The following is a 17,724-nucleotide window of genomic DNA, read 5'->3' as shown; positions in this document are numbered from 1 at the left end:
GGTGTTAAGCTATGACATTTTAGTATGTTTACTTTTTATTTTATTTTATAGTTCAGACTCGCTGCAGCAATAAGTGAGTGAGATTTGAGTACCAAACGCCCCCTTGCCTGACTGTCTCTATAAGAAGTGTTTTCAGTGTATATGTTGCTTTTTTCCATGTCTCTCACACTTACTGTACATTTTGTACAAAGATTCAAATTACAGCAGTAAAAGAAGAGTGTAACACTGTCTGAGTGACACACACATGCACACACTCTTTTCACAAGGCTAACTCTGTTTTTTGGCCCAAATCAAACTATAAAGGATAATGTAGTTGCTCTTACAGTGATGGTGGTTCTTAAAAGTCTAATATACCATTTGCTACATGTTTCTAAATAAGCGAAATGTTATCATTTGCTGCTTAAACTGACAGTTTCAATGGCACTATGCATTTTGGAAATCATCTGGTTGTCCTTAAACTACGCTCCTATGATTTGCAGGCAGGCACATGGATAATCATGACAAACTTCTATGCATTTTTCAAGCAAATTTGCAACATCTTACATTATCACCTTTAAAATGAAATCAGAAGCCTACATTAGTGTATGTTCCCATAGTGGGGTCCCATAAAAGAGGTTCACTTTGAAAATGGTCACTATACTGGGAAAGTATTAATTGTGGTGTTTAAAACAAACTTAAAGGGGTCATATGATGTGATTTCAAGTTTTCGTTTCTATTTGGAGTGTTACAAGCTGATTGTGCATAGATAAGATCCCTGAAGTTGCAAAGACTAAAGTCTCAAAACCAAAGAGATATTCTTTATCAAAGTTAAGACTCTGCCACGCCCCCCTAAAACGGCTCCTTCTAACACGCCCCCACATATCTACCTCACTATGTGGAAATATTAGCATAAAGGACCTACAATAATGTACAGTATTTGAAAAATGTGTTTTTTGAACATTAAAGTATGTCAACATATTCTGTTACACCAAATACACAAAATAATGATCTTTAAAAAAGCATCATATGACCCCTTTAATGAACTTGTTTTGAATCTATCATCTTGATGGTTTGCATCATCAAACACTCAGTTTCCAGATTCTGCTTATTGTATATATTTTGCTAGATTCTTGATATCAGAAGTCACTACACCACGAATGTATTAGCTGCTGTCAGCATCAGCAGTTCAGGAAACAGACATCAGAAAAATGTTATACAGTAGACATAATTAATTTGGAGTTACAATTTAAACCATTAGCTTATATAATAAAACGTAAGAGTCTGAGTATGTTTTAGTTTCCCACTTCCTCAGGAAATCTACTGATGTTCCAGGGAGTCTTAACATCAAGCCAAACACAGCATTGAATGTACAGGCAAATACAACCCATTAATGTTTAGGTTTTCATCTTGTCTTATGAGTAAATATAGAATTACATTTCACAGTATTTAGATCCTAATTTAGTTTCATTCAGCTGTGCATATTTTTTTTAGAAAAATTAAATGGGGATATCTAACAAGGTCTGCAACAGAAACAAAATTATTCTAGATTGAAGATAAGGGATTGTTTCTACAAGTCTTAGCCACAATAATAATAATTGTATTTATTATTATTATTAGAACTTCATAATGACCTACACGTATCTTGAGTTCAATGCGTGTTTCTATATGGTATCATGACAGAAGGTTGTTTTTGTTTCTCAGGGTATATTAGATATAAGTCATTGGACATTTATGTATTTTTTATCATTAAGTTTTGTCATTTAAAAGCAAATTCCTTTTTGTTGCAAGCTTTTATTCAGTGTTGGTCACGCTCAACTTCCCATGAACTGCAGGGACACCTACTGGACTGGATGTATTTCTCAATACACTCACATTCAGCGCCATCTGCTGGACAGATATCGACTACATCTGATAGGAAGGAACTGCACATACCGGTATAAAAGAGTAATAGATTATTTCCTAATACTCTACCTGTTTCTTTAAAATGTCAAAAACATTTAATAATAAATATTATACAAACCTTTAAAATCTCATTTAATTAATACCTTAGGCTGAGCTACGACCATTTCATAGAATGTTTTTAGTATTCTTAAAAATGGTATAACAATTTATCAAGTTTTTTCAATATCAATATACAGTGTGTACAACATCTGGATCTAAACTTGACTTTTGGATAAAGTTGCCATTGGTTTGTGTGACCAGGATGATTTCAAACGGCGCTGCTCAAAATGGCTCTTCTGACAGTTTAGGAGTTTACAGCACTCCCATTTGGGCGGCACATTTTTCTAGCAAACAACTTTTTCTTATGGGACACAACGTGTTTCCCGCCAGAGGGCGCTTGACGGCCCGGAAGGTAGAATCCATTTAAATAGGTAAGTATAATCAATTTAACCCAGTTGAAATCTGCTCCAGCAATCTCTCTCTCTATATATATTTTTTTGCAAATGATTTAACCAGTAATAAAAACCGACCTTGATTGGTACAGACCCTTTTTTACAGTCTATGGTACAGACAAAGTGTATTTCTATAGTCTTTGGTACAGATGGAACAGCGCTGAAAAAAATATCAGATATCACGTGACAAAGACTGTCTAGGCGCCGTTTCAACAGCGGATTTGACTACAATAATTACATATTGTTTGACATTGTATTAAAATACACATTTAACTCTTTCCCCGCCATTGATAAGTTATCTCGTCTTTTACAAGAAAACGCTTCCCCGCCAAAGACGGGTTTTTACTGCTTTTCGTGTTTTCACCGTTATACACTCGGGGGCGCTATTACACATCTTCTGAACGAGTACAAAACCTCCCGAACAAAAACACACGTGAACAGGACGGAGAAACGAGCGATCTCTTATGTAAACAGATGCATATGAAAAATAATGCGATCATCAGCAATAGGCAGCATATAAATGAAAACTGCATAATGTTACAGAGTAAAATGTTGATCCAGGAAGTATGTCTGTGCAAGCCTTGGCGGTGTTGATGGAAGCGATTTACTGGATTTATGCTTTGATAATCGTACTGAATATTATCCAGATGTAGTTTTTGATAAAAATGTGATTTTCTCACCTTTTTGCTCAAAATAATATATATTTTTTAATTAAAACCTACCTATATTAAAGTGTTGATCAAAAAAGAATGATTTAAGCTAGAATAAAACTGATTTTTTTTTTGTTTAAAAGTAGAGGCTCTGATCTTTATTTTGGTGTATTGCATATTCAAATATTCATACAGCAAAATATACTGGAGGCCATCAAACTTTATTGAAAATCATCAAAATCGCTGGTGGTGGCTGGAAACTTTTTTCAAAAATGCTGGCGGGGAAAGAGTTAAGAATAAAACAAGATCATTATTATTTATATTTACGGTCATTCTAGTCACAGTCAACTACACATTATCCCAGTGTGTAATCAAAGTCCCTTTCAAGGATTTCTATAGTCTGTATTTCTATAGTTAACTCCAGTCCAGAAGGAAGAGCTCTATTCCGTTATCAAGTGACGTATTATACACGCGCCGTTCGGTGTTCTCGTACGTATTTTGTAAACAGTCGCTTTTCTGGATTAAAGAAATCCGTTTATTTCTCTCAATGCACGAAGAATACTACGGCAATGCTGGAGAATGGGAGGGACACGACGGCAACATGGTAACGTTAGTTTACTGAAACCACACCACAGACACCAAAACCATGAAATTATAATCTGATTTAACGTTACTAGCTACAATTTTGAAATCAGGAATTGCTTTGATTTTCATTCACCCTTACAAAAAGTACTGTCGTGGTACCATATTCGTATACCGTATTATTTATATGAAACTCTCCAGGGTAGTTAAAATAATAACGTGGAACATGTGCAAAATCCATGATTGCACCATGATGAAACATGGTACATAGACAAAAACATGGAATTTACCATCGTGCCATGTTTAAAAAATAAAAAACTTCGCTAGTGCTGTCGTATATGTCCATAAACACACGTAATTTTCCAGGTTATTATTATAATTTAATATCGTATTAATATCGTAATATGCACAAATAATATCTTGATCTAAGAACTACTGTAATCTCGTTAAATAGCTTCTGATTCGCCGCTAAAAGATTGCTTGACCGTTTCCCCTCTTTCTATCGCTCCAGGAGGATGGATACGCGGATGCTGATGGAAAAGTTCAGGAGGAGTGTCTGCAGAAATTCTCCAGCAGAGACTATATCATGGAGCCAACCGTGTTTAACACCCTGAAAACGTAAGTCACCCAAATGGAGAGAGGGTGATTTGTATAGATAAAAAGGGGAAGATGATTCTAAGCAACTTTGAACTTCGTCAGACATCTCATCGGTGAGTGCAGGTGAATTTGTGTCCGTGTCTCCGCAGGTATTTCCAGGCAGGTGGTTCACCTGAGCATGTCATCCAGCTGCTGTCAGAGAACTACTCTGCTGTTGCACAGACGGTCAATCTACTGGCGGAGTGGCTCATCCAGATGGGTCAGTGAATGTTACCCAAATATCCTGTAGAAATGCGTTTATATTTGAATTTCTGCACACTTCACGACTCCCTATATCACATTAGCAGAATACGGTTGTCCGTCCAGTAACGTTATTTCAGTTTGTAATAACGGTTACGTTCACACACACATTTCGGTTATTAACGAGAGTGACAGTAAATTTTAAGGGCTCGCAGACGAATTTTCGTTAATAGGAACGTAACTTACTGGACAACTTGTATAAATTAGTATTTAAACCAGAGCGAGTTGAGCTAGTTGTCTGTCAAGTCGAGCCGTTACAGACCGAAAGAGTCGCTCGCTCGCGTCTCTCCTGCGTTTCGTGTGTGTGTGTGTGTGGTTTCGGTAACTTACAGAGACGTAGATATCAGCTTTGTGTCATCTGAAGGTTTTAAATCCAGTCACTTTTGTCCACCGGAGCTGCTCTGGTCAGTTGTGTAGTCATCACACGACTCAAATGCTCAACACATACAGAAATAAAAGCTGTTGTGGATTAATTAACGGAAGAACTCGCGCTCTTATTCATTGGACGCGTGTCACCATGGTTACAGAGGTGATATCTACGGCTAAGGCGCGGGAAAAAAGACTACACGTTTATGTAAAACTGTATATAAAAATGTGAACGGGACAGTTTGAGAGTCACGCCTGTGATTAAAATAAAAACTGAATTTCATGTGTTTCTCCTTTGCAGGTGTGGAGCCCGCGCAGGTGCAGGAGCGTGTGGAGAATCATTTAAAGAGTCTCTTAATCAAACACTTTGACCCTCAGAAAGCAGATTCTATTTTCACTGTTGAGGGAGAGGTGAGGTTTATTTTGATATATATATATATATATTAGTGCTGTCAAAAGATAAATCGCGATTAATCGCATACAAAATAAAAGTTTTTGTTTGCATAATATATGTGTGTGATCTGTGTATATTTATTATGTATATATAAATACACACACATACAGTATATATTTTGAAAATATTTACATGTCTATATTTATATTCATATAATTTATATTATAAATATATTTAATACTATAATATAACAACATATTGTTCTGTTTTTTTTTTTTTTTTTTCTTCAATAAATTATAAAGTTTCTATGAAGTTAAGTACACTTGTTCCTTTTTCATAATTTATTGGAATATTTTATTTTTCCTTCATTTTAGGGATTAGCCTTTTTTTGTTTTCCTTCCAAAAAGTTACAAGTTTTTTTTTTTTTCTTTTCATCTTTTTAAGAATTATTTATTTTTATGGTATTTATAAAGATTTCATTTGTAGCATAAATATTGTAGAGACTGTACTTATTAGTTATTTCCAAAAACAATAGTCCGAAGTATTCATTTTCACAATGTCAACATGAAATTAAAAGTCACCTTATCTATTTTGTAAATGCATGTTTTAGATCTTGACACGTCTATGCATAAAACCCTGTTTTACGTTTTCTGTTTTTCGATAATCCATTACACTTGGAATCTTCATAATAACCACCACAATACAGAAGAATTGTTTTGCTGCTTACAGTTTGACTTTGTTTATCAGGCTAATGAGCTTAATGTTCATCTCTGTTCAGACACCAGCATGGCTGGAGCAGATGATAGCACACACAACATGGAGAGATCTGTTCTACAAACTAGCTGAGGCTCATCCAGACTGCCTGATGCTCAACTTCACTGTCAAGGTAACAAAAATTGGGCTGAAGTGAGTCAAAGATGTTCATATTGCTGAAATGAGTTTATGTAGTGGTAAAACATGTTTCTTGATCGTGTATGTTGTCTGTAGTTGATTTCAGATGCAGGGTATCAAGGAGAGATCACAAGCGTGTCCACAGCCTGTCAACAGTTGGAGGTTTTCTCCAGAGTCCTACGAACCTCTCTCGCCACACTGCTGGATGGAGGGGAACAGAACCTGGAGAAAAATCTGCCTGAATTTGCTGTGAGCATCTTTTTGAGGCCGCTATGTTCGTTTATGATTGTGTTTTTATAATCAGATCTCATTCTTGTGTGTGTTTTGAGCAGAAGATGGTGTGTCACGGTGAGCACACATACTTGTTCGCTCAAGCCATGATGTCCTTCCTCGCTCAGGAGGAGCAGGGCGGCTCAGCAATGCGGCGAATTGGACAGGAAGTACAGAAATACGCCCATGAGAGGTGCTTTTGTGTAACACTGAGTTGTTTCATCTGCCTTATTGATCTGATAATTAATAATAACTATGATATTGATTTGTTTGCTGTGTTTAGGGGACATGATGCCAGTCAGATCACATTAGCGCTGGCCACAGCTGCTGCATATCCACGTGCATGCCAGGCTCTTGGTGCCATGCTGTCCAAAGGGGCTCTGAACCCAGCAGACATCACAGTCCTGTTCAAGATGTTCAGTAGCATGGATCCACCTCCTGTAGAACTGGTCAGAATCTACTTTACCTTTATGCATTTAGCATAAACAATTGAATCCAAAGCGATTTATAATAAAGAAGCATAAGCAATTTGTCACAAAATGTTTCCTTGCTAATAATATTTGTAGTAAACAACTGCAGTTTTTTTAGAGAGCTAGATTAGGAAACAAGCTAATTCAAAAGTGAAATGCTTATTACTCCTAACCCATTGTGTATTTATGTTTAAGTTATGAAAATGCACATAAATCTACTGTATTAAAGAAATCTTAAAGAATCTTAAAGAAATAGTTCACCCAAAAATCACCTTCAGGCTGTCTTAAGATACAGAGTTTATTTCTTCATTGGAACAGATTTGGAGAAATTTAGCATTACATCACTTGCTCATCAATTGATCCTCTGCAGTGAATGGGTGCCGTCAGAATGTCCGAACAGTTGATAAAAACATCACAATAATCCACAAGTAGTCCACACGTCTCCATACCATCAATGAACATCTTTTGAAGTGAAAAGCTGTGTGTTTGTAAGAAAAAAGTCTTATCATTAAGGCATTTTAACTTTGAACTGTCCATTATTTATTATGTTTCCTGCAGTGAAAAATGCTGTCTTTGTTGTCCTCTCGCATCAAAATCCACTGACATGTTTATTTGGAACTGGTTTGGACTGTTTTCGCTTGTTATCTGGGCATATTTCTCTCCTGATTCAGACAAGATTACCTTTTCACTGGAGAAAGCAATATTGCGGACGCAGCGTTTTGCTTCAGATGTTAAATGATGTAGTTGTGTGGATTAATTGTGGATTATTGTGATGTTTTTATCAGCTGTTTGGACTCTGATTCTGACGGCACCCATTCACTGCAGAGGATCCATTGGTGAGCAAGTGAATTTCACCAAATCTGTTCTGATGAAGAAACAAACCCATCTACATCTTGGATGACCTGAGAGTGTGTAAAGTTTCATTTTTGGGTAAAAATACCTACAGAAAACTGTATTGACTGAACTGATGTTACCTAAACTGCTTCTTTCTCCATGTAGATTCGAGTTCCTGCCTTTTTGGATCTGTTCATGCAGTCACTATTTAAACCCGGAGCTAAAATCAACCAGGACCACAAGCACAAATATATCCACATTTTAGCGTATGCTGCTAGTGTTGTGGAAACATGGAAAAAGGTGCGAATTAAATACACACTTAAGACATTATGCATAAAAAAAAATGCATATTTCTCAGTACATTATTCTGCCAAGAAATCTTGTAGAGAATTACATAAAATATGACGTATTTCTAGAACAAGCGTGTGAATATAAATAAAGATGAGCTGAAGTCGACCTCAAAGGCCATTGAGACGGTTCATAATCTCTGCTGCAATGAGAACAAGGGAGCTACTGAGCTAGTTGCAGAACTCAGCACATTATACCAGTGCATAAGGTATGAACAAACAGATTTATATCTTTTTTTTAAGGATTCTTTATTTATTTGAAATCTTTTGTAACATAAATGTCTTTATTGTCGCTTTTGATCAATTTAATGCGTCCTTGCTGAATACAAGTATTAATTTGTTTTTAAAAACCTTACTGACTTTTTGAGTGGTGGTGTCTTGTAAGATTATACATTTGGTAGTTCTGGATTTGTATTGCAGGTTTCCAGTGGTAGCGATGGGAGTGCTGAAGTGGGTCGACTGGACGGTGTCTGAGCCTCGTTACTTCCAGCTACAGACGGACCACACTCCTGTCCATCTAGCACTACTGGATGAGGTAAATTAAATATACCAACAGAGTACGAACTGGTCACTACCCAAACCATTATTATGAAGATTCTGATTCACCATAGTTTAAGCATTAAAATTTGTCTTTATTTCTCAGATCAGCACATGCCATCAGCTTCTCCATCCGCAGGTGTTACAGTTGCTCATCAAACTGTTCGAGACAGAGCACTCGCAGCTTGATGTCATGGAGCAGGTTTGTAAGACTGCAAAAATGGCAGAATCAGTGCATTTGTATTTGCTCCTCCAGTGCTCAGGTTAAATTCTGACAATGATTTTTTCAGCTGGAGCTCAAGAAGACCTTACTGGACCGTATGGTTCACCTATTGAGTCGAGGTTATGTTCTTCCAGTGGTCGGCTACATCCGCAAATGTCTTGAGAAGCTCAACACAGATATTTCACTCATCAGATACTTTGTTACAGAGGTGAGGCTTAGATCTTGGTTTTGAGCTTTGAGTGATTTGAGTGGCACAGTTTCTTCATAGAGGTCATCAGTATCATTATTGAGTCTGAGGTTGGTTTTCTCGTCCCTGTTTAATTTCGGACAGGTTCTAGATGTGATAACGCCTCCATATACCTCAGACTTTGTCCAGCTGTTTTTGCCCATCCTAGAAAACGACAGCATAGCGGGAACAATCCGCACTGAGGGAGAACATGACCCTGTAGCTGAGTTCATTGGTGAGTTGTTTTTAAAATTAAAATATGCTTGATGAGATGGAACATGTATGTTTTTATCTCCAGAAGGGGCATAATTTTATCTAGAGGAACCATGACTTGTGGGGCATACAAATGCAACTCAGAATTATGTAGATTTATGCTTGTAACACTTGGTTATTAATCTCCAATTTCACATTATAGCTCACTGCAAATCCAACTTCATTATGATGAACTAACCATCGAAATTAGTAGGACGTTTGAGAAGTGGAAGGATCATAGGACCGGAGCACTCCACAGCACAGCCAATTTCAGTGTATATACTGTTGTGTTGACCTTTCCACAGAAAATATTGACACGAGTGTTGAACTTTGAAAGCGTGTTTTTGAGGTCATAAGATTTCAGAGCCTCTATTTTGCTTTGAAATAATCTATGATGTTGGTTTTCCTTTTTGTATATTGTAATCAATTTTATTAAACAAGGTTGTACTAAGTCTATAGTGTCATCATTTCTAAGGTCACAATATATTTGGTCAGGTATACTGTTGACATGTTTCTTTGGAGGTTTTAGTCTTCAATAAAAGTAGATGCCAATTTAATTTAATTTAATGCAAATTAATATGTTGTCAAAATATTGCCAAACTAACTTGACTAAAAAAAGTGACTACGGGCCATTGCAACTTGAGTTTCTCATTTGATGTAGTCTTTAAATCAAAGACCCAAAGCATTTGTTAAAATTATTGGTGTTGCTTGGCTGCTAGAACTGAATACAACTGATCACAAAGACACAGTTTAGACTGTTCCACTCAGTTTAAAATAAATTAAAGCAATTTACCAAAAATACCCACAATAAAATGACAAGAAGTAGAACTTGATAAGACTTTTATTGAAGAGTGTGATTGAAAACAGTGCATCGATTAAACTGATCCATGGCTTCACATTGACAAGGTTTGACAGATGCATTAAAAGCAAAATCAAAAAGAGCAAACTATGTACTTTTGCTTTTAAAAACTTTTCAGCACACAAGGTCATTAGCTGACCATTTGGCCTGAGTTCGGTCCATTTAAAACATCCTTAAAATGTGTATAAAAAACAAGGGTGGACTACTTTTCCCTTTTTGTTCATTTGGTAGTGTAGAAAACCATTAAAAAGGAGGCCTACAAATGCAGAATTACAGAAACAAATCTGTACAATTTCTCGAAAACATTCCTGAGATTAAAAACGATTCAAACAAAACCTCTGCAACTGATCTTGGGCAGCATCAAAAAAATCTCATTTGGCAAATCTAAGGCTCTTTTCTCTGTGAAGAACATCACAGCCATCTACAGGTAGTTTTTGGGTAGGATGGGGTCTCCATACATGCAGTCCTCTTCGATGGCGAGGTTGTACTGGCTCCCACTGCCACCCTTGTATGCGCTGGTGACTATTCTGAGCCAGCCTTTCTCTCCCTGTATACAAAAGAGCAGAAAATACATTCAACATCATTTGTTCATAGGGCCACTCTAGCCCAACTGTCAGGTTCTGCTTACCCATGGCTCTCCCCAAGAATTACGGATGACCCAGTACTCCACTCCATTCTCATCAACGCCCCAACCAGCTACAGATACAATGTGGTTTATATAGGGATCCTGTACGTATTCAGAGTACACACCACCTGTGTACGCATCCAGCTTGTCTGTTGCCATGATCCCACAACTACAAAGGCAAAGTGTCAAAAATCAACAAATACTGGTTAAATATAAGACAAATCCACAACATGTTGTATACCTGACGGGTCCTCCAGAATAGATCTCAGCTTTCATCTTGTCCAGCCCGCTAACTGAGCCATAGTCTCCGACTTTCCAGAGAGTGAAGTTCTTTACTACATTACACACGCCAAAGGTTGTGCAGGTTCCACACTGATTAAAGGTGTTACAGTCTGAAAAAACAGAAATACGAACTAATGCCATACAAATGTCCAGTAAAGCAAACTACCAGAAGCCCAACCAAACAACTTTCTTACCCTGATCTTTGGCTTGATAGTTGTTGCAGGTTTCATCAGGAATGCCTTTACTGTGTGCATATTCCCACACACCAGAATGATCTCCACCATTGCAGGAACCTGCGTCGCCACAGTCAATCACGTTCTGGACCGAGAGATAGGCAGATGGCCATGCTGCTTTCCGCTTGATGTTTATACGATCTACAAGAAAAAAATAAGTTACATAGGCTGACAAGAAAAGAGGAACTTTAGCACTTTTTTTTTTCTTTTACAACAAAGGGTCAGTAAAAAAAGATGTGCTTCACTATTAGAAAATATTGAATATCAAGGTCAAGCAGTCAAACCAAAAATTATGAGTGGTTTTATTTTTAATTATTCATTTAATTATTTTCAAATTTATTGCAATTGACATCAAAAGACTTAAGCATTAGCAAAAAAAGAGGTGCTTCACCTTCAGAAAATATTATCAAGGTCAAGTGGTCAAATAAAAAATGATGAGTTTCTCAATTATGACACTGTTAAATGATTTTAATTGTTAGATACAATCAACAAGGTCCAAAGCAATTAGGTGCATTCAAAACTACCTACTATTTATGGTACTGTAGATTAATATCATATGTAATAATACTGTTATAGATCATCTAACATGATAACTATCTGTGGAAAATGTTGGTAAAGCTTCAGTAAGAGGAAGTGGCAAGTTCACTGATATGTTAAGGTGGCTGATCTCAAACATGTACAAACTCGTAGAGATCAGGAAAACACCTTTAAGTCATAACTGCACATCAGATGATAGTCAGGTGGTACGCAAGCGTCAAATGGCATACATGTCATAATTTCATATGACAGATCCAGGCCATTGCATTTTTAATAATTAAACAACCCTGTAAGTCATAAGAGGCTACAACAGAGCTGGTGATGTTCTGTGGTTCCTTATGAAAACGCAAGCTTCACAAAAATGTGTCTTCAATTACTCATCCTCATGTGAATCCCTTTAATTACTTCTCCCCACAGAACATGGAGATATTTACCAGAAATTTATGGGAAAAACCAGCCAGGACATTTTGCTTAATATTTCCTTTTGTGATTCACACACACACCAAAAAAAAAGGAAAAAAAGAAAAGAAACGGGTTGAACTGCTCTACATTTGTAACAATATTTTCCTTCACCTGCCATAGCACTAGTACTTCCATGCGCCCAGCAGGAGCCGCAGTATTGTGGTATGTGTTGGTTGCGTGTGGTGCTGACGTAGTTGACGCCGTCGATGTTTCTCCAGTCCCATGCTTTGGGGAGCTCTTTTAAATTCATATATTCATAAGGACGTGGTCCAGTCCTGAAGAACACAAGAAAAAGTTGTTCAACCATCTACGTATGCCATTAAGCCACAAATCCAGCTCTCTCTTCACGAACCACAATAACACTGAAAAGGCATTCATAGCAAGCAGCAAGAGGCCATGAAGGAAACTCCAGCAAATAACCCATGCACAGGCCATCTGTTCTTCAGTTAACAACCAAAAATGGGAAATGAACCTTGAGGGCATGACATTTATAATCATAAATGAAGCAGGTGTCAAACGGTCTCATGATGGCTACCTTTTCACCACTCTGCTGTGTTTTTCTCTTAATAATTTCATGTGCCGAATTGCCATGACGTGAGTCGCCTGCAATACACTGGGCGACAACGGAGCCAAAAAATTAAAATGAGATGACCAAATAATGGGAAAAATGATTCATGCATTACACTGGAAATTGAAAGTCAATTTGAGTGGGATACAGTATGCAGTGCTCAATACTGCGCATTTTGGCAAATCAGTTCAAAGCAGAAAATTCACATATTTTATACAACAAAAATAGTAAACATAGTGTTATTCCACACATAGCCCATATGAGCCATAATAATAATAATAATAAATAAAATATCATTAGAATGTACCAAAGCTCAGCTTAGCTAATATCTATTACATGAACTAACAACTGTAAATAAGGTTTACAAGAGAATAACAGGAAATATATTAACATACAGAACAGTACAGGAAATAACTTCAAAATATTATTTACATATTTCTCATCATGACATTAACACGTATTTTTGCTTACAAACGTGCATACCCACAAACCCAGAAAAGAAAAGAACCACTACTTAATTTATTTGATCTCTTTTAAGTTTTTAAGAGAGTAAGAAGAAAGTTAGTTAACGTATTAAAACCCACTAGTAAAACCCAGATGTAGCTACCTAGATCGTTTTTTTTGCCTCAACAGTGTGTTTGTTTGCCTCAACGTCTGATACTCAAAACTGCTGACTGAGACGTTGAGATTTGAGACACGGCCCTAGAGGCGCATTTCATGCACTACTCAGGTAACTTAGACATAGAAATGTTTATGTATAATTTGAGTTTTATGAAGTTTAGAAAAAATGACAGTTTGACATACTTGACTCCTTGTAGGTTTCTCCTCGGCTGGGGTCTGTAGCAGGGCTCATTCTCATTAAAATACCGTCCGGCGAAAACACCCGACAGAGTAAACAGATAAAAGAGCAGCACGCGAGCCATGTTGAATCTCAGGCGGTCATGTGATCAGCACACCAGTCTGCACTGCGGTTTTATTCCTCGTGTCTGCATGGAGGCGTGGAGAAAACATCGAAACGAACTCTCTTATAGGGCATCTTCTAAGAAAAAATATGTTGTGTTTGTCAGACGCTTTCTGGCCACAAAATACCCAATAATTGACATTATAAGCGAGACCGGGGCTAGTTGTCACACACGGAAGTTGTCACAAACTGATCTAAGGAAAGCCCAACTGCATAAATTCTCGTTTTCATAATCTACTTCAGTGTCAGTAAACAGTTCTGAGTGAACAGCAATTTCCCATTGTGACAACTTACACTATAGAGTGTGACAGCATAGGGCGTTTTTTCACAAAAGGTCAGTGTGTAATAAAATTAGTTTTTATTTATTATGATTTTTTTTGTAGCCAAAACTTAAATATATAAAATATACACTAGAGTGTGACAATTAGCCCCACCACGTATGTGTGTGTGTGTGTCCCTCTCTGTCTGTGTGTGTTTGTGTGTGAAAATTATTAGTCTCAATGAATAAGGCAAAATGGGATAATGAGGCAATATATATACATATATATATATATATATATATATATATATATGGGTCTAAAATGTAGGTTATGTTTTTGCCCTAAAATAATGTTATTTTAGTTTTATTTATTTACTATATTATAGTATTTATAAATATTTTTATTAGTTTATGTAAGCTTTATTTTTATTTCAGTTTTAGTTTTAGTCATTTTAATACTTCAGCTTCAACATATTTTATTTTAGATAGTTGCCAAGGCAACATTTCTAATTTTATTAAATTTTTTTATTTTAATTAATTTCAGCTTTATTTCAATTAACGAAAAACAAGTTTTAGTTTTAGTTAACAGTAACAACACTGGTCCAAAAATATTGAAATGAAAAGTAAAATAAAGAATCACTATTAGGTCTGCATACTTCTGCTTCCAATAATATTTACAGATCATAACCTTATATAATACATGTTTGCATTTCATGTGATGGGCAAAGTCCAGTCTTAATTTTTACAGCGTAGGAGACGTGAGTACAGGTAAGCATATTTTCTGTTATTCTTTTACGTAATATTATATATAAGGTGATCAGTAGTACTTGTATTGACATCTGTTTCACCAGCTGAAGCATTGCTGTTTTCAGTTCAAATGCATTGATCTGAGAAGCGGTTCACTGTCACCTGAATAAGTGGTTTCATGGGTTGCATGATGCAGTACAGCACAAACAAACAATACCATGGGTATACCATATAGAATATCAGTATGGTAATTATTAGTATCATGGTATTTAAAAACAACAACATAGTATTGCTGTCCAGTATCATAACTGTTTCAATGCCACAATAGTTTTCTGTAAATGATAATAGTAGCTCAGTGTGCATGATAATAGACACTTTATTGTTTAGATGTTAATGTTTTCAATAGCTAAATTTGAAATATATTTTTCTAAATGCAGAGTTGGTTTGAGTAAGTTGTTATCAGAGTGTTTGCAGGTGTGTTTGTGGTTCCAGTGACAGTGATAAAGAGCTTGATGTACCTCTTAAATAAACACCATTTAAAGGGAACACTTTATAATCTTTGGTAAGGACTAGAAAAAAAATTTAGAAAGAGTTTAGCTTGATCTAACAATTTGAACATTATATGATGATGTCTGGTCAGCTGAGATATTGTTTGCTGTATGTTCATGTGTCAGCTGCTCCAATTTAACTTGAAAAAGGAAGTTAACAGCTGCTATCCATCAGACATGGCAGAACAAAGTCCAGCCAAAAAATTAAGGAAACAGACGTGAGCCCCGTAAAAGACACGTATTTTGATGCCGTTCTTCAACATTAAGTTGGAAATAGCAAAGTTGTGGTCTTCAGACCAGAAGATCACATGCACTTCCACAACGCAGAAAAGACCCGGTAAGTCTTCCTTCTCTCACAAAAATAAAGGCATCTTATTTTTCTAAAGTTTCTAAAATGGTTTATTAAGCTACATTTCATACTACATAATACAGTCGAATTATTCAAACACCTATCCTGTTCATCTCTGTTATCAGATTTATTGTAAATGTTTGTCTATCAAATCCTTGTGCAGGAGCTTAGTTACACTACACTAGAGGATGTGGTTTTACAGTCGTCTGTGGAGTCCAGCAGAAGAATAGACGTCTTCTACACTCACAGCTCTAAAATATCCTGCGTTCGTGAAGCAATTGTGCAATTGTCTGAACTCCTTAACCTGCATACAAAACCAAAGAGGGTGGGTAGTTTATAATAAATACTATCACAAAATGCCATTGTGCAGTTTTACAAATTAAACAAATTCCTGGACAATGAAACCTACATCCCACGTTATGTTGTTATACCGCCTGTATTTAAAGAATGAAAATCAATGCATATTTCACTAAGTTAGTATAAAATAAAATAAAACTATCTATAGGATATAATTTCCTATTTTTATCGCAAACAAAAAACAAATAAACAATAAATTAATAAATAATAGCTTCCTGCATGTTATATTACTTTTGAGTTGGCAGACATGTTTTCCATTTATTAATAATAAATTCCAAACTGCTGTACTGATTATTTAAAGACACAATTATAAAAGATTGTACAACTACTAAAGGTAAAGACTTTTTTCTGTATTTGCCCCTTTTTTATATATATGTATACTCTGTATTACAATATCTTGACATTTGCATCTGGATATCTGGATATTTTTAACTCTCCTACCCCAAAAAAAAACCATACATACATAAAATAATAAATGAAATTTAATTAAAAAAAAAAAAAAATTTTTTAAATGGAGAGGTGTATTCAAGTAATTTTTGTTGTCATTTAAATTTTTTTTTTTTTAAATAGCCAAGTGTCAAGTCACTAAACCATATGCATCTGTTTGTTTTCTGTATATTGCACAGGTCAACATCAATGCAAAGATTATCCAGGAAGTGCGTGTTGTTTGCGATGGACAGAATCTTCCAAGAACTGAATATAGTGTAGCAGATACCACAGGCTGCATGAGTCTAACGGTCTGGTGTGAGCACAGCATGACTGTCGGTGAATGGTGCTACATTACAGATGTCTCCGTGAGAGAGATCAGGGGCAAGACATCCCTATCAACTACCAAAGACACACAGATCGTCAGCATCCCATCTCAAGGTACAGCAGCTGCTGTTCAAGTGCCGACAGAAACTATCAGATGTGATATCATTGGTGCAAACATTAAAAATCTCTTCATTTGTCCTCGTAAACATAAAACTGAAGAATGTGACACTGTCAAGCCCAACTCTATATTCTATCTCATGCAACACATTATAAAAGCACTGCCATCATAATGAACTTTAGTGGTCACCTGGATCTTAAACCAGAAACAGGAAATGTTGTGAAGGCAAAGATTGAAGACGGGGTCATAAAATCAGTGCTCACAGTCAATCTCAGTGCATCACCAAAGGACATTATCAAGAGCTTCATTGCTCTGCCAGCCATGCAGATTACAATTCACGAGAACGTCATTGTAAAGATGGAAGATGTTCCACAGAAGACTGATACCAAGTCTGAAGATGAGCTTCCTATTAAAGCGGAACCCGTGGAAGAATCAGAGTTTTATTCACCCCCAGATTATGGCTTTCTATTCAGTTCACAAGTCAGAAAAAGAAAATTTACTGACTGACTCTGATTTTAGAAAATCATAACTTCCCATTGCTGTATTAGTCATAGACTTTAGATAAAATCAGAATAAAGACAATCTAACATACATAATATATCTATATATCATTTAATGTTAATTTTATATTTTGTGTTTTTAGATGAAACCTTAGATGAACGTTTACTGGGAAAAATGAATGGATTAAATATATTTCCAAATAATTTCTAATTAATGATTACACAAAGGTCAGCAACTGTTATTATTACATTCCA

The 17,724-nt window shown here is 36.1% G+C and overlaps 2 protein-coding genes and 1 pseudogene across 3 annotated transcripts; 2 read left to right on the top strand and 1 right to left on the bottom strand.

The window, feature by feature from the left end:
• Nucleotides 1-3,461: 3,461 nt before the first annotated feature.
• Nucleotides 3,462-9,889, top strand: nelfcd (negative elongation factor complex member C/D). 2 transcript variants are annotated; one of them, XM_016540453.1, is made up of 15 exons: nt 3,462-3,626; nt 4,119-4,222; nt 4,351-4,460; nt 5,169-5,278; nt 6,040-6,147; nt 6,249-6,401; nt 6,485-6,615; nt 6,706-6,871; nt 7,892-8,026; nt 8,143-8,282; nt 8,494-8,608; nt 8,717-8,812; nt 8,901-9,041; nt 9,165-9,294; nt 9,475-9,889. In XM_016540453.1, the coding sequence occupies exons 1-15, from the start codon at nt 3,570-3,572 to the stop codon at nt 9,507-9,509; spliced, it is 1,731 nt and encodes a 576-aa protein (XP_016395939.1). In that variant the 5' UTR covers nt 3,462-3,569; the 3' UTR covers nt 9,510-9,889. The 2 variants fall into 2 exon arrangements, with proteins under 2 accessions (XP_016395939.1, XP_016395938.1); XM_016540452.1 differs by having other exon boundaries at nt 4,116-4,222.
• A 175-nt stretch (nt 9,890-10,064) lies between these two features.
• On the bottom strand, nt 10,065-13,971 carry LOC107729770 (cathepsin Z-like). Its single transcript, XM_016540454.1, has 6 exons — nt 13,682-13,971; nt 12,421-12,584; nt 11,272-11,451; nt 11,037-11,187; nt 10,799-10,964; nt 10,065-10,717 (listed from the first exon to the last, which is right to left on the bottom strand). The coding sequence occupies exons 1-6, from the start codon at nt 13,798-13,800 to the stop codon at nt 10,592-10,594; spliced, it is 906 nt and encodes a 301-aa protein (XP_016395940.1). The 5' UTR covers nt 13,801-13,971; the 3' UTR covers nt 10,065-10,591.
• Nucleotides 13,972-15,640: 1,669 nt separating this feature from the next.
• Nucleotides 15,641-17,476, top strand: LOC107729738 (uncharacterized; annotated as a pseudogene).
• The last annotated feature ends 248 nt before the right edge of the window (nt 17,477-17,724 follow it).

The sequence above is a fragment of the Sinocyclocheilus rhinocerous genome, unplaced genomic scaffold (assembly GCF_001515625.1).
Source record: "Sinocyclocheilus rhinocerous isolate Xijiao unplaced genomic scaffold, SAMN03320098_v1.1 scaffold218, whole genome shotgun sequence".
NCBI lineage: Eukaryota > Metazoa > Chordata > Actinopteri > Cypriniformes > Cyprinidae > Sinocyclocheilus > Sinocyclocheilus rhinocerous.
The sequence above is the reverse complement of the archived record's forward strand: the minus strand, read 5'-3'. Positions and strand labels throughout refer to the sequence as shown.